Here is a 12,750-nt window from a genome sequence, read left to right as displayed (position 1 = left end):
TGGAATTAAGACCAAGTCATCACCATCAAACAACTGCTTGGTAGCTTATGTGAAATGAATTGGTAAAGCAGTTCTTAGTAGACAGATCACAAAGCCACTATCACCAAGTTGGCACCAGGGTTAGTAATCTCAGTAGAGACAGGACTGACTCAACATGGAGACTAGTTCTCCATTGGGTACCTTGGTGATGTGATTGTGACCAACCATGCCTTGCTTCTGCCTTTTCTGAGGTAAAGGACTTAGCCTCCAGATCTGTCAACCCAGCACAAAATTCATTTTAAACATTATTTTAAACAGTCAAACAAATGACAATCCCTTGCCTAATAACATTCCCCTTTTCTTCAGCCTCAACACATGATTTAGCTAAACAAATGTATATACATTTCTGGTATGATCTTCTTATCCCTTAGATACGAAATTAGGAATTAAGTTTAGACCAGTCAGGTGGTGGTAATCATATGCTGTTAGAAGCCAACCTTATGGACTTCAGAAGGAAACAGATTTGCAATACTACAGACTGTGAACTTTGTAATCTAGAATGAGGTGGAGGTGGAGAATGGCCAGGAGTTTTAGGCATTTGTCTGTCAGTTGAGGGAATGGTCTGTCAGTCAGGAACCTCTGAGTTTTAGTCGTTGCTCTGAAGTTGTCTCTTCCTGTGACCTTGGGCAGTGAATCTTCCTGCCTCAGTTTTCCCATCTGTTAAATATGAACTCACCAAGTCACTGTTCAGAAAAGCATCTTAAGTGCTCAAGTGCCATTAAAGTAAATGAGATTTAGGCCCGTTGTAAACCAACCAGCACATTAAATAACATTTTCAACAGCAGCACGATTTCAGTCCCTTCACTTCAGGGTTAAGTTTCATTTTCCAAATCAAACCAGTTAAACGTAAATCAGACAAACTAGGCCCCTTCCCCTGACCCAGGGTCTCCTGTAAGAGCAAGTATCACTGGTACCATAATCGACTAAGCTTCTTGTTGGCCTTTTATCTTAGTCTGCAAGTCACCTGGTCCTATCACCTGATCCCTTGCTTCAGCCCCATCACCTGAGCTGCAGCATATTAGTCACAGATGGGAGCTAAACCCAACTTCCTTAAAGGGCCATCCCACCCTGTGACGCACATGTTTAAAGCTAACTACATGCTTAAATATGTTCCCATATTTGGGGCACTACTGCACAGAAGATGAGCATTCAGGATTCTGATTATGCTATACTATAGCTGAACTATTTGAAGTATGACTCAAAAATAGCTCTGGGGTTATTTCTCCTGCGCTTATTTCAGAGCAGGCAATTCATTCACGACGTGGCAAAGATCTACTCGATAACGGTGACCAATGTGTTGGATGGAGTTGCCTCGTCTTGCCAGGCCTGCGCACTGGGGTCTGAACAGTCTGGGTCATCCTGCGTGCCCTGTCCTGCTGGACACTACATTGAGAAGGAAACCAACCAATGCAAGGAGTGCCCAGACAACACATATCTGTCTATACATCAGGTGTACGGCAAAGAGGCTTGTATCCCATGTGGGCCTGGCAGTAAAAGCAACAAGGTACAGAGATTGAAAGTGGTTTTAACCCTGACTAAAGGAAGAGATGGGAGGTTGTAATATAAGCATTCAAGGGGCAGGTCTTACTGCTTCACTGTAGAAATGCCACAAGGTTGCTTGTCCTGCAGTGTAGTTAAAACCAATGTTTCATAGCTCCAAATTTATCCCTGGTTTAACTTCTGTTTCTAAACTTGTGATGATATGCTATATTTGTGTTTCTGTGAGTCCCACAATGTGCAATGAAACCCCCCTCTAGTCCATCTGCAGGGATTGAACCCAGGACGCTGGGATCCAAAAGCCCAAGCTTCTACTGGCTGATTGAAAGCACCAGATCCATTAGTGCAAATTTAGTAACGGACTTGTAAACTGCTATATGTTATCTAGCTGCTGTAGGGGACAAAGACCAACACTGGATTAATTGGGGTTACATAAACTTGCCACTGCCCTCTGCTGGCTGGAATTCTAGACTCACATCAGATTGCGATATAATGGTGGTAGCCTGCAGCAGATATAGGCTGTGGTTAAAATAGTTTGGAACAGGAGTGGGAGCTCTCACCTCACCCACCAAGGTGGAGGGGAAGATGTGAGCCAGAGAGATAGGAGGGACTCTCCCTTTACTTTTCACAGAGGAAGGGGAGTTGTTGTGGGTCAGTAGCTGTCCTGTAATATTTACCTTCTCTCCTTCCCAAAGGACCATTCCACCTGCTTCAGTGACTGCATGCTCTCTTACCTCAGGGACAACCAGAGCCTGAATTATGACTTTACCAACCTCAGTGGAGTAGGGTCATTAATGAATGGACCCAGCTTTACATCCAAAGGGACAAAGTTCTTTCATTTCTTTAACATCAGCCTGTGTGGGAATGAGGTGAGTGTTGGCTTTTGCAGGTGGGCGGGGCTAGCCTTACACTTGGTGTTTGCATTTCCGGACAATGATACATTGCAGTATCCCACTAGTCAGTTGGGGCTTGATCTTGGGCAGTCGAGCAGTCCTTGACTTCGTCAGCTACTAACACAAATGGGCCCTGCATAGCACAAGCACTTTCTAGTGGGCTTTGAATCCAGCCCTGAGTGCAGCTGCTATATATGGCAGAATGATTTGCCGGCAAGGGCACAGGAGTGCTCATGGCTGAATTGATGCACAGAAATGGAGCTTGCTGACGCTGTAGCCTCACTGATTTTCCTTTGCTCTCATGCCAGGGGGTCTCCTAAATCCAGTCATAAACCTGAGTTTTCGGCAGCTAATGTGTTGTGCCACTGAGCTGGCAGCTGAGACTCTTTGCTGTTGACTTCTTTCTTCATGGCCTCAGTGTTTCTGTCTATGGAGCCCCTTGATGCCCAGCTGTCTGCCAGCATGCACTTCCCCTGCCTGTACTTGACTTTCTGTTTTCAGACTTTTGGAGCAGTGGTGAAAAGCATTTAACTGATGCAATTTAAAACCAGGATTTCCAGCAACAGGGGCTTAATCTGAGTCTTGAAATGTGCCGACACAATGCTAGTGTGGACCCTGATCTGTCAAAGCACTTAAGCCCCTGTTTAAATGAAAGCATCTTCCTCATCCAGCAAAGCATGTAAGCACCTTTGTAACATTAAGTAGGTGAGTAGTCCCATCGTCTTGGAGTGACACACATGCTTTGAGTTAAGACTGTGCTTAAGTGCATTGCTGGATCAGGAACATGGAGATCTCATTAGCTTGCAGAATTGGGCCCCTCATGAGTAAACTGCTTTGTCCTTTGTTGCTGTTGCTCTAAAATTTTACTGTAGGTCTGCATGGAAGGATATGTATGACTCCATGAGACACTAATGCAGGCTTGTAGGCTAGAACCTAATATACATTCATTTATGCTTTGCATGCATTTATACTCTTTCTGAGAACAACTTTTCCGGATTAAGCCCCAGATAATGAGGTACTTTACAGTGAATCATTAATTGGTTAAGGGGAAAATGCTTTTCTTTTACAAGGCATTTTATTATGCTTTTCAAATAAACACCATGTTGTCAAGATAAATAAATAAAGGTACATAGTATCACAGGTTCTGAATAATACATACGGGAATGCACCAGGGGTGGGTGACTGGCTGTTTCAGAATTTGCACCAGAATTTAATTGAAAGCTTCATGATGGCAAAGTAATGTTGCATGTTGTCTCTTTCTTGATGACAGTTGCTAATGGGGAATCAGCACCCTCTATATTTCCATCCCTTCCCTCCCAAGGCTGCAAATCCTGCCGGAAGTTAACACCTTCCCTTTCTCGTTTAATATCCGTAGGGAAAGAAAATGGCAATTTGCACAGACAATATAACAGATGTCACAGTAAAGGACATGGTAGCTGAATCAGAAGACTATTCAAGCTTGGTGGGAACTTTTGTGTGCCAGTCTACGATCATCCCATCAGACAGTAAGGGGTTCAGAACAGCACTGGCTCTGCAGTCCAACAGCCTTGCTGATACATTCTTAGGTACATGGTTTTGTGCCTTTTACTTTTTGTTCATGAGGAATACTTTGCAAGTTGATCCGCTGCAGCTAAGAAAAAGGGTGATATTGTTTTATGGTCTAATCCTGCAAATCCTGTGCACATCAGTGGAGATTGTAGTGGTTTAGCTTCTCTGTGGAGAAGGCCCGCTATTTATTAGTTTGTACTTGGTCACTGGTCTAGTGGTGCAATTAAGACCAGTAAAGGGCTGTGTCAGCATTTACCCTGCAACCTGGCGTGCCTTACAGTGTTTTGTTGCTATAGCTTCCAGGCTGGGATGCTCAAAGCCAGCCTGCACGCACACAGGTGACACCCTAAGGGTATGTCTACACTTAAACCACTACAGCGGTGCAGCTGCGCCACTGTAGCACTTCAATGTAGACACTGCCTATGCTGATGAAAGGTGTTCTTCTGTCAGCAAAGGTAATTCACCTCTCCAGATCAGTAGCTAGGTTGATGGAAGAATTCTTATGTTGACCTAGAGCTTCTATACTTGAGAAACATAGCTATGCCAATGTAAGTTCCCAATGTAGACCAGCCCTAAGTGTCTGTGTGCTAGGCAGCTCTGACCCCAGCAGTTTGTCTACAACCCCGCTCTGGCTTCCACCAGTCTCGGTTGCAACCAGCAGGGTGACCCCAACACACTCACAGTCCTGAATTTCCCCAAACTGTGTGCCCTGAAGTGTCCATCCCTCACCCAGACCACTTGGAGAAATAATAAGATCCGTTGCTCCTTTAAAGAGACAAAAGCATGTTACAGCTTGTTAACTTAACTGGGGTAAATACACCCTTCTCTCCAAACACAGCACTGAGTTCATTTATAGAAAAATAAAACCAAATTATTAACAAAGGATTACGTAGGATTAAGTGAGTTCACATATATGGAATGAAAATAGAAACAGTTATAAGTAAACAATAGAAAATATACATTCTCATGGCTAAGACTTAACAAGCTACAGTCTTTGTTCAAGATCGATTTCTTACCAATCTTTCTTCTTTCCAGTCATGGCTGCCTTTCTCTCAATCAGGACCTTCCACAGAAACACAAGTGACTGGTTTCCCTTTTCTTCCTAGATCTTTGCCTCAGCAGGTTTCTCACCTATATTCAGTTTCCAGAGACTTCAGTCCCCTTCAGTTGAAGGACCCATCTTTCTCAGCAATGTTCCCTTATGTCTGTCTTGTGCTGGATGCCAGCATGGCTTTCTGTGTCTGCTTGTATCTTCCAAAGTTCAATGATCTTGTTTCAGGAAGCAGGACGACCTCATGCTGTTCTTCCCTTCCTGTGATCTTCCCATCCCCATGCTGATTTGCATGCAAATAAAATTTCCATTGTTTTTGATCACACCTTGCTTAATTTCATTGGAGACAGGTAGATAGCTACCTTCCTTCCTGTCTGGATAAAACCTGTTTCTCCCTTTCTTTGGTCACAGATTGTAAAGCCCAGTATCAGTGAATATTCACAGTTCCTGATATAATGCTAATACATGCATTTCACAATGATATTAATCACCAATGTGTCATTAGCTTTCAGAAAAGACCTGACTTGATACACTTTTATAACACAGTAATCAGTTGATTCAATTGCTTATCACCTGACGTTCAGACCCTCTGTCTTTATAACCCAGATAAAATTTCTTTTCCCTGCTGGAAGCTGTCTCCTCCCTCATTTGTTAGCTTGATCACAAGCTTTGCAAGCTTTGTTTACCTAATATGTAAGTGGACCTTCCTTGTCTTTGCTTGATGACCGGGCTGGTCAGAGAAGCAAATACACATTCCATTGCCTAGGGCAGACCTCCTTACCAACTCCCCCTGACATGCCTGGTTTAAATACATTTTAGTCATAATTCCAGCATATATCCCTAACTCTTAATACATACCCCATAAATACATCACACAAGAATACCAAGGCTCAGTGAGTTATTAGTTTTCCAATGACATGACATCTATTAGATACAGATTATGACATAAGTAAGCCTCTTTGCTCCAGGGGAGAATTAAGCGGCTACTGGTCTATACCATGAACCGATTTGTTTTTCCACTGTGTCAGCTCAGCTGTGTTGGCCAGTGCAAGGCAGAGAAGAACAAAAGCTCCTCCCATTCCCTGCCTTTCTTCTCCTTGCCTGCGCAGAAGGTGGAGCTGCAACACATGGAGTTCACTGTCTCCCATACTACCCTGGGTAGGCCCCCAGCCCCAAGGGTCACAATGCAAGGGGATAAGGGAGCTGCTTAGGAATTTCAGCACGAACTAATGGGAGAACATTTATTGAAAAAAAGTTTGTGAATTTGTCCCTTTACTTTTGCCTGTTTCTGGTGGGCTAGGGTCATCCTCCTCATTGAAAGTACAACCTCCCACATTGGCAGTCTCCACAGACACAGAATGAGCATGGAGCACAAACTTTGAACCCCAAAGAGGCAGTCCACCCAGGCGTTGGTAGAGGACAGTATAGGGAAGCTCACACTGTTAATTCCTGTGCGGTCCCTGTTGTTTGGATAGAGGATTCCACTCGTTAGGGTTGTACACATGGAATCCTCCACAAACTGCACATTCCCTTTGAAAAATGTAAAACTTGATCTCATACTGTGAATTTTAGTATTCGCTCTTTGTTTTATAGCATGTCCTTCGATAATGGGTAGAAGTTCACATGGTTTATTTAAAACAATTGTGCATAATGTGAAATTACTGGACAAATTCTTAATTAGCAAATCAGATGCCATTCTGGAAAGCACACTTTGTAAAGTACAAAGCATGCCCCTTTCAGAAACCACATGCTTAATTTGTTCTCTTTTTTTTTTTGCTATTATTTTTAGGAGCTACGGTTGAAACCACATTGGGAAATATTAACATTGAAACAGAAATGTTTCCATCTTCTCCAAGGACAATACCTGATGTGAATTTCTTTTTCAAGTAGGTGAAAAATTCTCTGTAGGAGGAACATCAGCGCTCTTTAATTGTTTAAAGGGAATATAGACTTAGGGGGAAGGTCTTTAAGGCACTCTTCCAGGGCTCAGACTGATGGGCCTGCTGATGAGTAGGTTGTGAAATCAGCTAATGCAGCAGCTTGCACAAATCTGAGTTATTCCTGATTTACACAGAGGAGAGCCTGGATATTTCCAGGTGCCATCTTCAACCTTGTGTTCTGGGCCCTGGCCGCTCCTTAATTCATTTTTTAAATGTGTGCTTTACATTTATATACTTCCTTTTGCATTTATTTTTATTTTTAAATTTTTGTTACAAAAATGAACTGGAGAAAAAAAATTACGTAATTTGAGACATGCTCAGCCTACAGTGACCTCTTCTTAGTTTGTTCCTCCAGGTAATATTCCTACCAGCGACCCTGCTTTGGGTAAGATTATTGTAGTTTTAAGCCATTAGCCTACAGGGGGCAAATTGATGCAACACATGTTATTCTCCAAGTCCTGCCTACCTTCTGCAATTGCAGGGAAGTGTAGTTTGCAGCTTCCTGGGCTAGTGGGGTGAATGAGTCAACTGTAGTATTTCCTGCAGAGTAACATTCAGACCATGATCTCTGTGGTTATGATTTTCTAATACTGTTATTTTGGACTGTGGGGGAGGCTGTTCCTCAGAGACAAGCCCAGTGGTGATTTGGGTCAGAATGGTTCAGCACTACTGGAAATCGGTCAGTCTCTCTCTAGGTCTAGGTGCATACATAGGCAGAACTGTGTGCATACATGTAAATATGCATTTACTGTGCAATATGTAATTTTTTTAAACTAAAATCAATAGTCGTTGCAAACTTTGCTCTTATTTCATATTAGGTCTTCTGCACTTACAACCCCCTGTGAAAATGGACGTGCAACTGTTGTGGTGATGAGGTGTAATCCCACCAAACCAGGCCAAGGCGCTATTTCAGTCCCCAGGTATTTAATTAAGTGTATTACAGTAGTGCCTAGATGCCCAGTCTTCTTAAGCCATCCTTGGCAAAACTCTTAGTTGCCTTATATTTGCAAGAAGTGAGAAGTGCTTTCTCCCATCTGTGACTGTCCAGGAGATCACACACATTCTTCCAGGTGAGTACCTGGCCAAAGTGATCCATGTATATGTCACCTCCAAGTGAACTGCTGGCAGCACATTCTAGCTATTGCTGGCTCTGAGGTCCCTGTGGAAGCCCAGCAGATACCATACACAACAGCCTGCTCTTAGACAATAAAGCCAGGAAAGAGTGCACGATAGGAGTTTATTTAACCTCTCTATTTTGTACTTGTGCAACCTCTACGTGAATATTGTGTCCAGTTCTGGTGCTCACAATTCAAGAAGGATGTTAATAAATTGGAGAGGGTTCAGGGAAGAGCCAAGAGAATGATTAAAGGATTGGAAACCTTATAGTGATAGATGCAAGGAACTCAATCTGTTTAACTGAACAACGAGAAAGTTAAGGGTTGATTTGATCCTACCTGTGAAACAGAAATTTGATAACAGAGGACTCTTCAATCTAGCAGACAAAGATATAAAAAGATAGATAAATTCAGACTGGGTAATCAATCATTGAAACAATTCACGAAAGGTCCTGGTGGAGTCTCCATCACTGGAAATTTTTAAATTTAAAATGTGGATGTTTTTCTAAAATATAAGCTCTAGTTTAAACAGGAATTAAGACAGGGAATTCCTATGGCCTGAGTTAGACAGGAAATCAGACTACATGACCACAATAGTCCATTGTGGCCTTATAATCTCTGAATCTGTGCCAATACTTTGTCTGCTCCACTGACTCCTAGAAGTCCCAGTCATGGACCCATTGTGCTAGGTTTGGTACCAACAAAGAACAAAGAGACAGTTGCTGCCCCAAAGAGCTTACAATCCAAGATAAGACAAGACATAACAGATAGGGGAGTACAAGGAAACAGTGAGACCGTATTAGCCATCATGACAAGCAGTGGTTTCAGCATGCCAGCAGACTAATTGTCAAATATTTTATAGGCATCATAGGAAAGAGGAGTTTTAAGGAGGTTTTAAGCCCTGATAGGGTAGGGCCTAGTGTGATGGCATGGAGGTCACCCCAGTGTGCCCCTTTCAGTTAGGCATGGTGCCACAGGTCAGTCCCACCTGATTTCCATTCATCTGGGTTATAAGCAAGTCCAGACAGAGCTTTTAGTCAAAGTGCCCCCCTTTCTAGGGATCTCGTTTATTAATAAAAGCCATAAGCTTAAATAGGCCCTTATTTAGAGATACCTTGGGCATGCATCCTCTCTGGCTCCCTCCTTCAGGACAATGGGCAGTGGGTTCAAATACAGCAATAGCAGATTTAGATTAAATCTCAGGAAAGCTTCTGAACTGTAAGAACAGTGGGACAATGGAACAGATGCCTCGGGAGGCTGTGAAAGCTCCTTCACTGGAGGTTTGCAAAAGGAGGCTGGATAGCCATCTGCCTTGGATGGTCTAGACCAGTGGTCTCCAAAGTGGGGTGCGCAAGACGATCGATTTGGGGGCGCAGCAGGAGGAGCACCGCTGGAGCAAAAGGGCTAGAGGAACACCGCCGGAGGAAAAAAAAAAAAGGGGGGGGGGCGGCCGGCCCTGAGTCCTCCGGCCCGTGGAGGAGCAGGGGCAGCCACACAGCCGGCAACCAGAAAGAAGCGGCGCTTTGAAGGGGAAAGCGCTACTTCTGTCCGGCCGCTGGCTGCGCAGCTGCCTCTGCTCCTCCTTAGTCCTCCGGCCTGTGCTCACAGGACCGCATGCCGGAAGGGGCTTTAGAGCTGCAGGCCAGAGCCCCGGGGCCCCCTTAGCCCAGGGCCCTGAAGCCCCTAAAGCCCCTATGTTACGGGTGGCCCTGCCTGCCGTTGCGGGGGCGTGGCTCCCATAATCGCGACTCCCAGAATCATGGCCATGGGGGTGGTGCTGCGCTGCGCAGAGCCACCTGCCCCCCCCCACACCAAACAGGAACTGCCCCAGGTTAGTGCTCTGCACCTCCTGCCTGCCCCAGCCCTGAGCACCCTCCCACACCCTAACTCCCTCCCAGACCTCGCACCCCACCCTGAGCGCTCGCTGTATCACAAAGTGTTAAACCAAGATTTTCAAAAATAATAAAGCATATTCCATCACATTGTTCTCACTAAAAATATTATTAATAATAATTTTCTTTAGTGAGAGCAAAAAGATTTTTTGTACCGTTAATAAATAAAATAAACAATTATTTTAAAAAGATTGTTTATTTCATCTTTATCTCATCGTTTTTTAATTTCTATTTTTTGTGTATGTTTTATAATTTACATAATATATTAGTACAGTAGTACATGTATATAATTTATACATATATACATATATTGGGGGTGCGTGCTCAAAAATTTTTTACTGATAGGGGTGCGCAATAAAAAAAGTTTGGAGACCACTGGTCTAAACACAACAAAGCCTGCATCTTGGCAGGGGTTAGATCTGATGACCCTTGCGGTCCCTTCTAACCCTATGGTTCTTCCCCGCACCTGAAAACGGTCTCTGTTTCTCGATTACTCCTCTGGATTACTCCCCTTCAGACCTTTATGCAGGAGTCCCTACCACTCTGGAACTGGGTTGTATTAATTAGTCCCTCACTCTCTCCTTAAACAGGAGTCTTTCCAGCTCTTCTCCCTGGAGCTGGGTTCTGTTGATCAGATTATTTAGTCCTTAAACAGGAATCCTCAGCTCTCCTCACTGGAGCTGGGAGTGAGGTTAAACAGGGTTAACCAGCTGTAGGGCTTTTACAGCTTCTTCCTTTGCTGATCCCTTGTCCTTAATCAGACTGCTCAGCAGGCCAGATTTTCCCCACATTGAGCTCCTTGTGTCTGCCTGGTCATGAGGGAGGAAGTCGCATTTATGCTCGTCCCTGTCCCCCCCGCTCATCCCCAACTGGCTGGGGGAGAAGAGAGCCTTGCCCACTCCCTCTGCCAGGCTCTTGGCCCTGGGCCCGTTAAAGAAACAGTAAGAGGATTTTTCCCCAAACGCTTCTTTCTCCCAGGTCTGCTTCCTTGCTCCCCCATATCTCCCAGGCCCTTGCATATATAATTACCAGAGATCAGGATGAGTCTCGTTCTGTCCACCTTCAGGCAAAATGCAAAGCCCGTATTTTTGTACAAACCATCCCCTCAATTTATGGAAAAAAAGATGATGATGATAGGAAGGATGATGCAGAGGTTAGGGTGTTATCTTGGGATTCAGGAGACATTAGTTTCATTGCCTGCTCTGCCACAGACTTGCAGTGTGACTCCGGGCAAGTCCCTTAGCCTCTCTGTGCCTCAGTTCCCCATCTATAAAATGTGGTACTTCTCTAACTCACAGGGATGTTGCGAGGATAAATACATTAAAGATTGTGAGGTGCTCAGATATTATGATAAAGGGAATTATATAAGTATCTTGGATTGATTGAAGAAGATCATGATCCAATAACAGTTGAAGCAGAGCATTTAATATCAAAGTAGACATCTGTATTTATAACAAAAATGTCTAAATAAGCAGTGCCTTCTTTGTAGTTTATTCCTGGTTTAGCCAGGGTGTCAGATGGAAGGAACATGGGAAATAGGCTGACCAATGTTCCTGAGAAAATACTCTGTGATCTAGAGTATTCTGTGTTCTGAATTAGTCAAATCAAGGCAAGTGAGGCTGATCTTCTAGCTCTCTGGATTTTAAGACTTCAATAGCTCAGACATAGGTGAGAGGTTTATTGCAGGAGTGGGTGGGTGAGATTCTGTGGCCTACGTTGTGCAGGAGGTCAGACTAGATGATCATAATGGTCCCTTCTGACCTTAATATCTATGAATCTATGAAAAATGTGTGACAGATTTCAGGGTGACACTACAAATCTCTTTTAAGTCAGTTTTTGTATAGCAAGTATGATCCAGATTTAATGAACCAATTGCATATTTTTGGCTGTTGAATAGACTTCTAGTTACTGTCACTGTTAGAACCATTCTATCTGCCAGTAACAACAATTGAGCAAGTGACACGGAAGTGCAGATGGTATTCTGTTCTACTAACTCAGTATGAAATAGGGCCATTTGTACTTCTCAGGTTTGTGGAGAAGCTGTTACCCGTTCAGTAGGCTGGTAAACATCCTTCCGCTACTTAACTATTACAGAACATGTCTGCCACTTATGGAGGAAATCACTCAAAAGCATCACTATTACAGCAGCAGAAATCAGATTTTAGGCATCCCATACGGAACAGTCATCTTGGTATGAGAAAGGAGTGATAAAAGATTTTATACAGCGCTTCCATATGATATGAGGAAGCTGAGAGGGATGTAATTGATATGAAGATGGCTCTCCATAATATGTTGGAGATGTAGAAATCAGCTTCTCTCCTCCATGTGTAACCTATGTAGAGGGGAGGTAAGTCAATTTGCTTACCAATTCTGTGCTGCAGAGTTCCTATTTGCACAGACCGTGAATTCCTATCCTTGCAAGAGACCACAGCTGGATTTTCTATAGGAACTTTTCAAATACTAAAAGTGGAAATTAAAATAGGATTCTTTTTTTCCCCTCTGCTTAGGAATCGTGTACCAGTCTTTACCATAAGACAGTTACACGCGCACACACAACTAATGATTTCAGATTCCTTTTTATGAATAACACTCCAAAGAGAAAACCTTTCAGCATTGAGATCCACCCCACAGATCAGTCTGGGTTACTGCTGCCTGCTCTATCTTCTCCCTGCAGGGCTGGACTGGATCTCACCAGTGTTCACAACGGCTGCCAGTTTAGTACCCTTGCCAGAACTCACTACTGATAAGGTGGGGGGAGGGGGCGGGAATGTGTGT

The 12,750-nt window shown here is 43.7% G+C and overlaps 1 protein-coding gene across 3 annotated transcripts in view; it reads left to right on the top strand.

The window, feature by feature from the left end:
- Positions 1 to 12,750, top strand: part of ELAPOR2 (endosome-lysosome associated apoptosis and autophagy regulator family member 2) — a 167,476-nt gene that overhangs the window by 120,525 nt on the left and 34,201 nt on the right. For all 3 annotated transcript variants that reach the window (XR_006275871.1, XM_038387527.2, XM_038387530.2), the window contains 5 exons: positions 1,280 to 1,543; positions 2,232 to 2,405; positions 3,805 to 3,994; positions 6,818 to 6,914; positions 7,787 to 7,888. Coding sequence is in view for 2 of the 3 variants with exons in the window: in XM_038387527.2 (XP_038243455.1) it covers positions 1,280 to 1,543; positions 2,232 to 2,405; positions 3,805 to 3,994; positions 6,818 to 6,914; positions 7,787 to 7,888 (827 nt within the window). In the remaining variant the exon portion in view is untranslated. The remainder of the gene's footprint in view (positions 1 to 1,279; positions 1,544 to 2,231; positions 2,406 to 3,804; positions 3,995 to 6,817; positions 6,915 to 7,786; positions 7,889 to 12,750) is intronic.

This window comes from Dermochelys coriacea, chromosome 1 (assembly GCF_009764565.3).
Source record: "Dermochelys coriacea isolate rDerCor1 chromosome 1, rDerCor1.pri.v4, whole genome shotgun sequence".
Taxonomy (NCBI): Eukaryota; Metazoa; Chordata; order Testudines; family Dermochelyidae; genus Dermochelys; species Dermochelys coriacea.
This window is presented reverse-complemented; position numbering and strand designations above follow the sequence as displayed.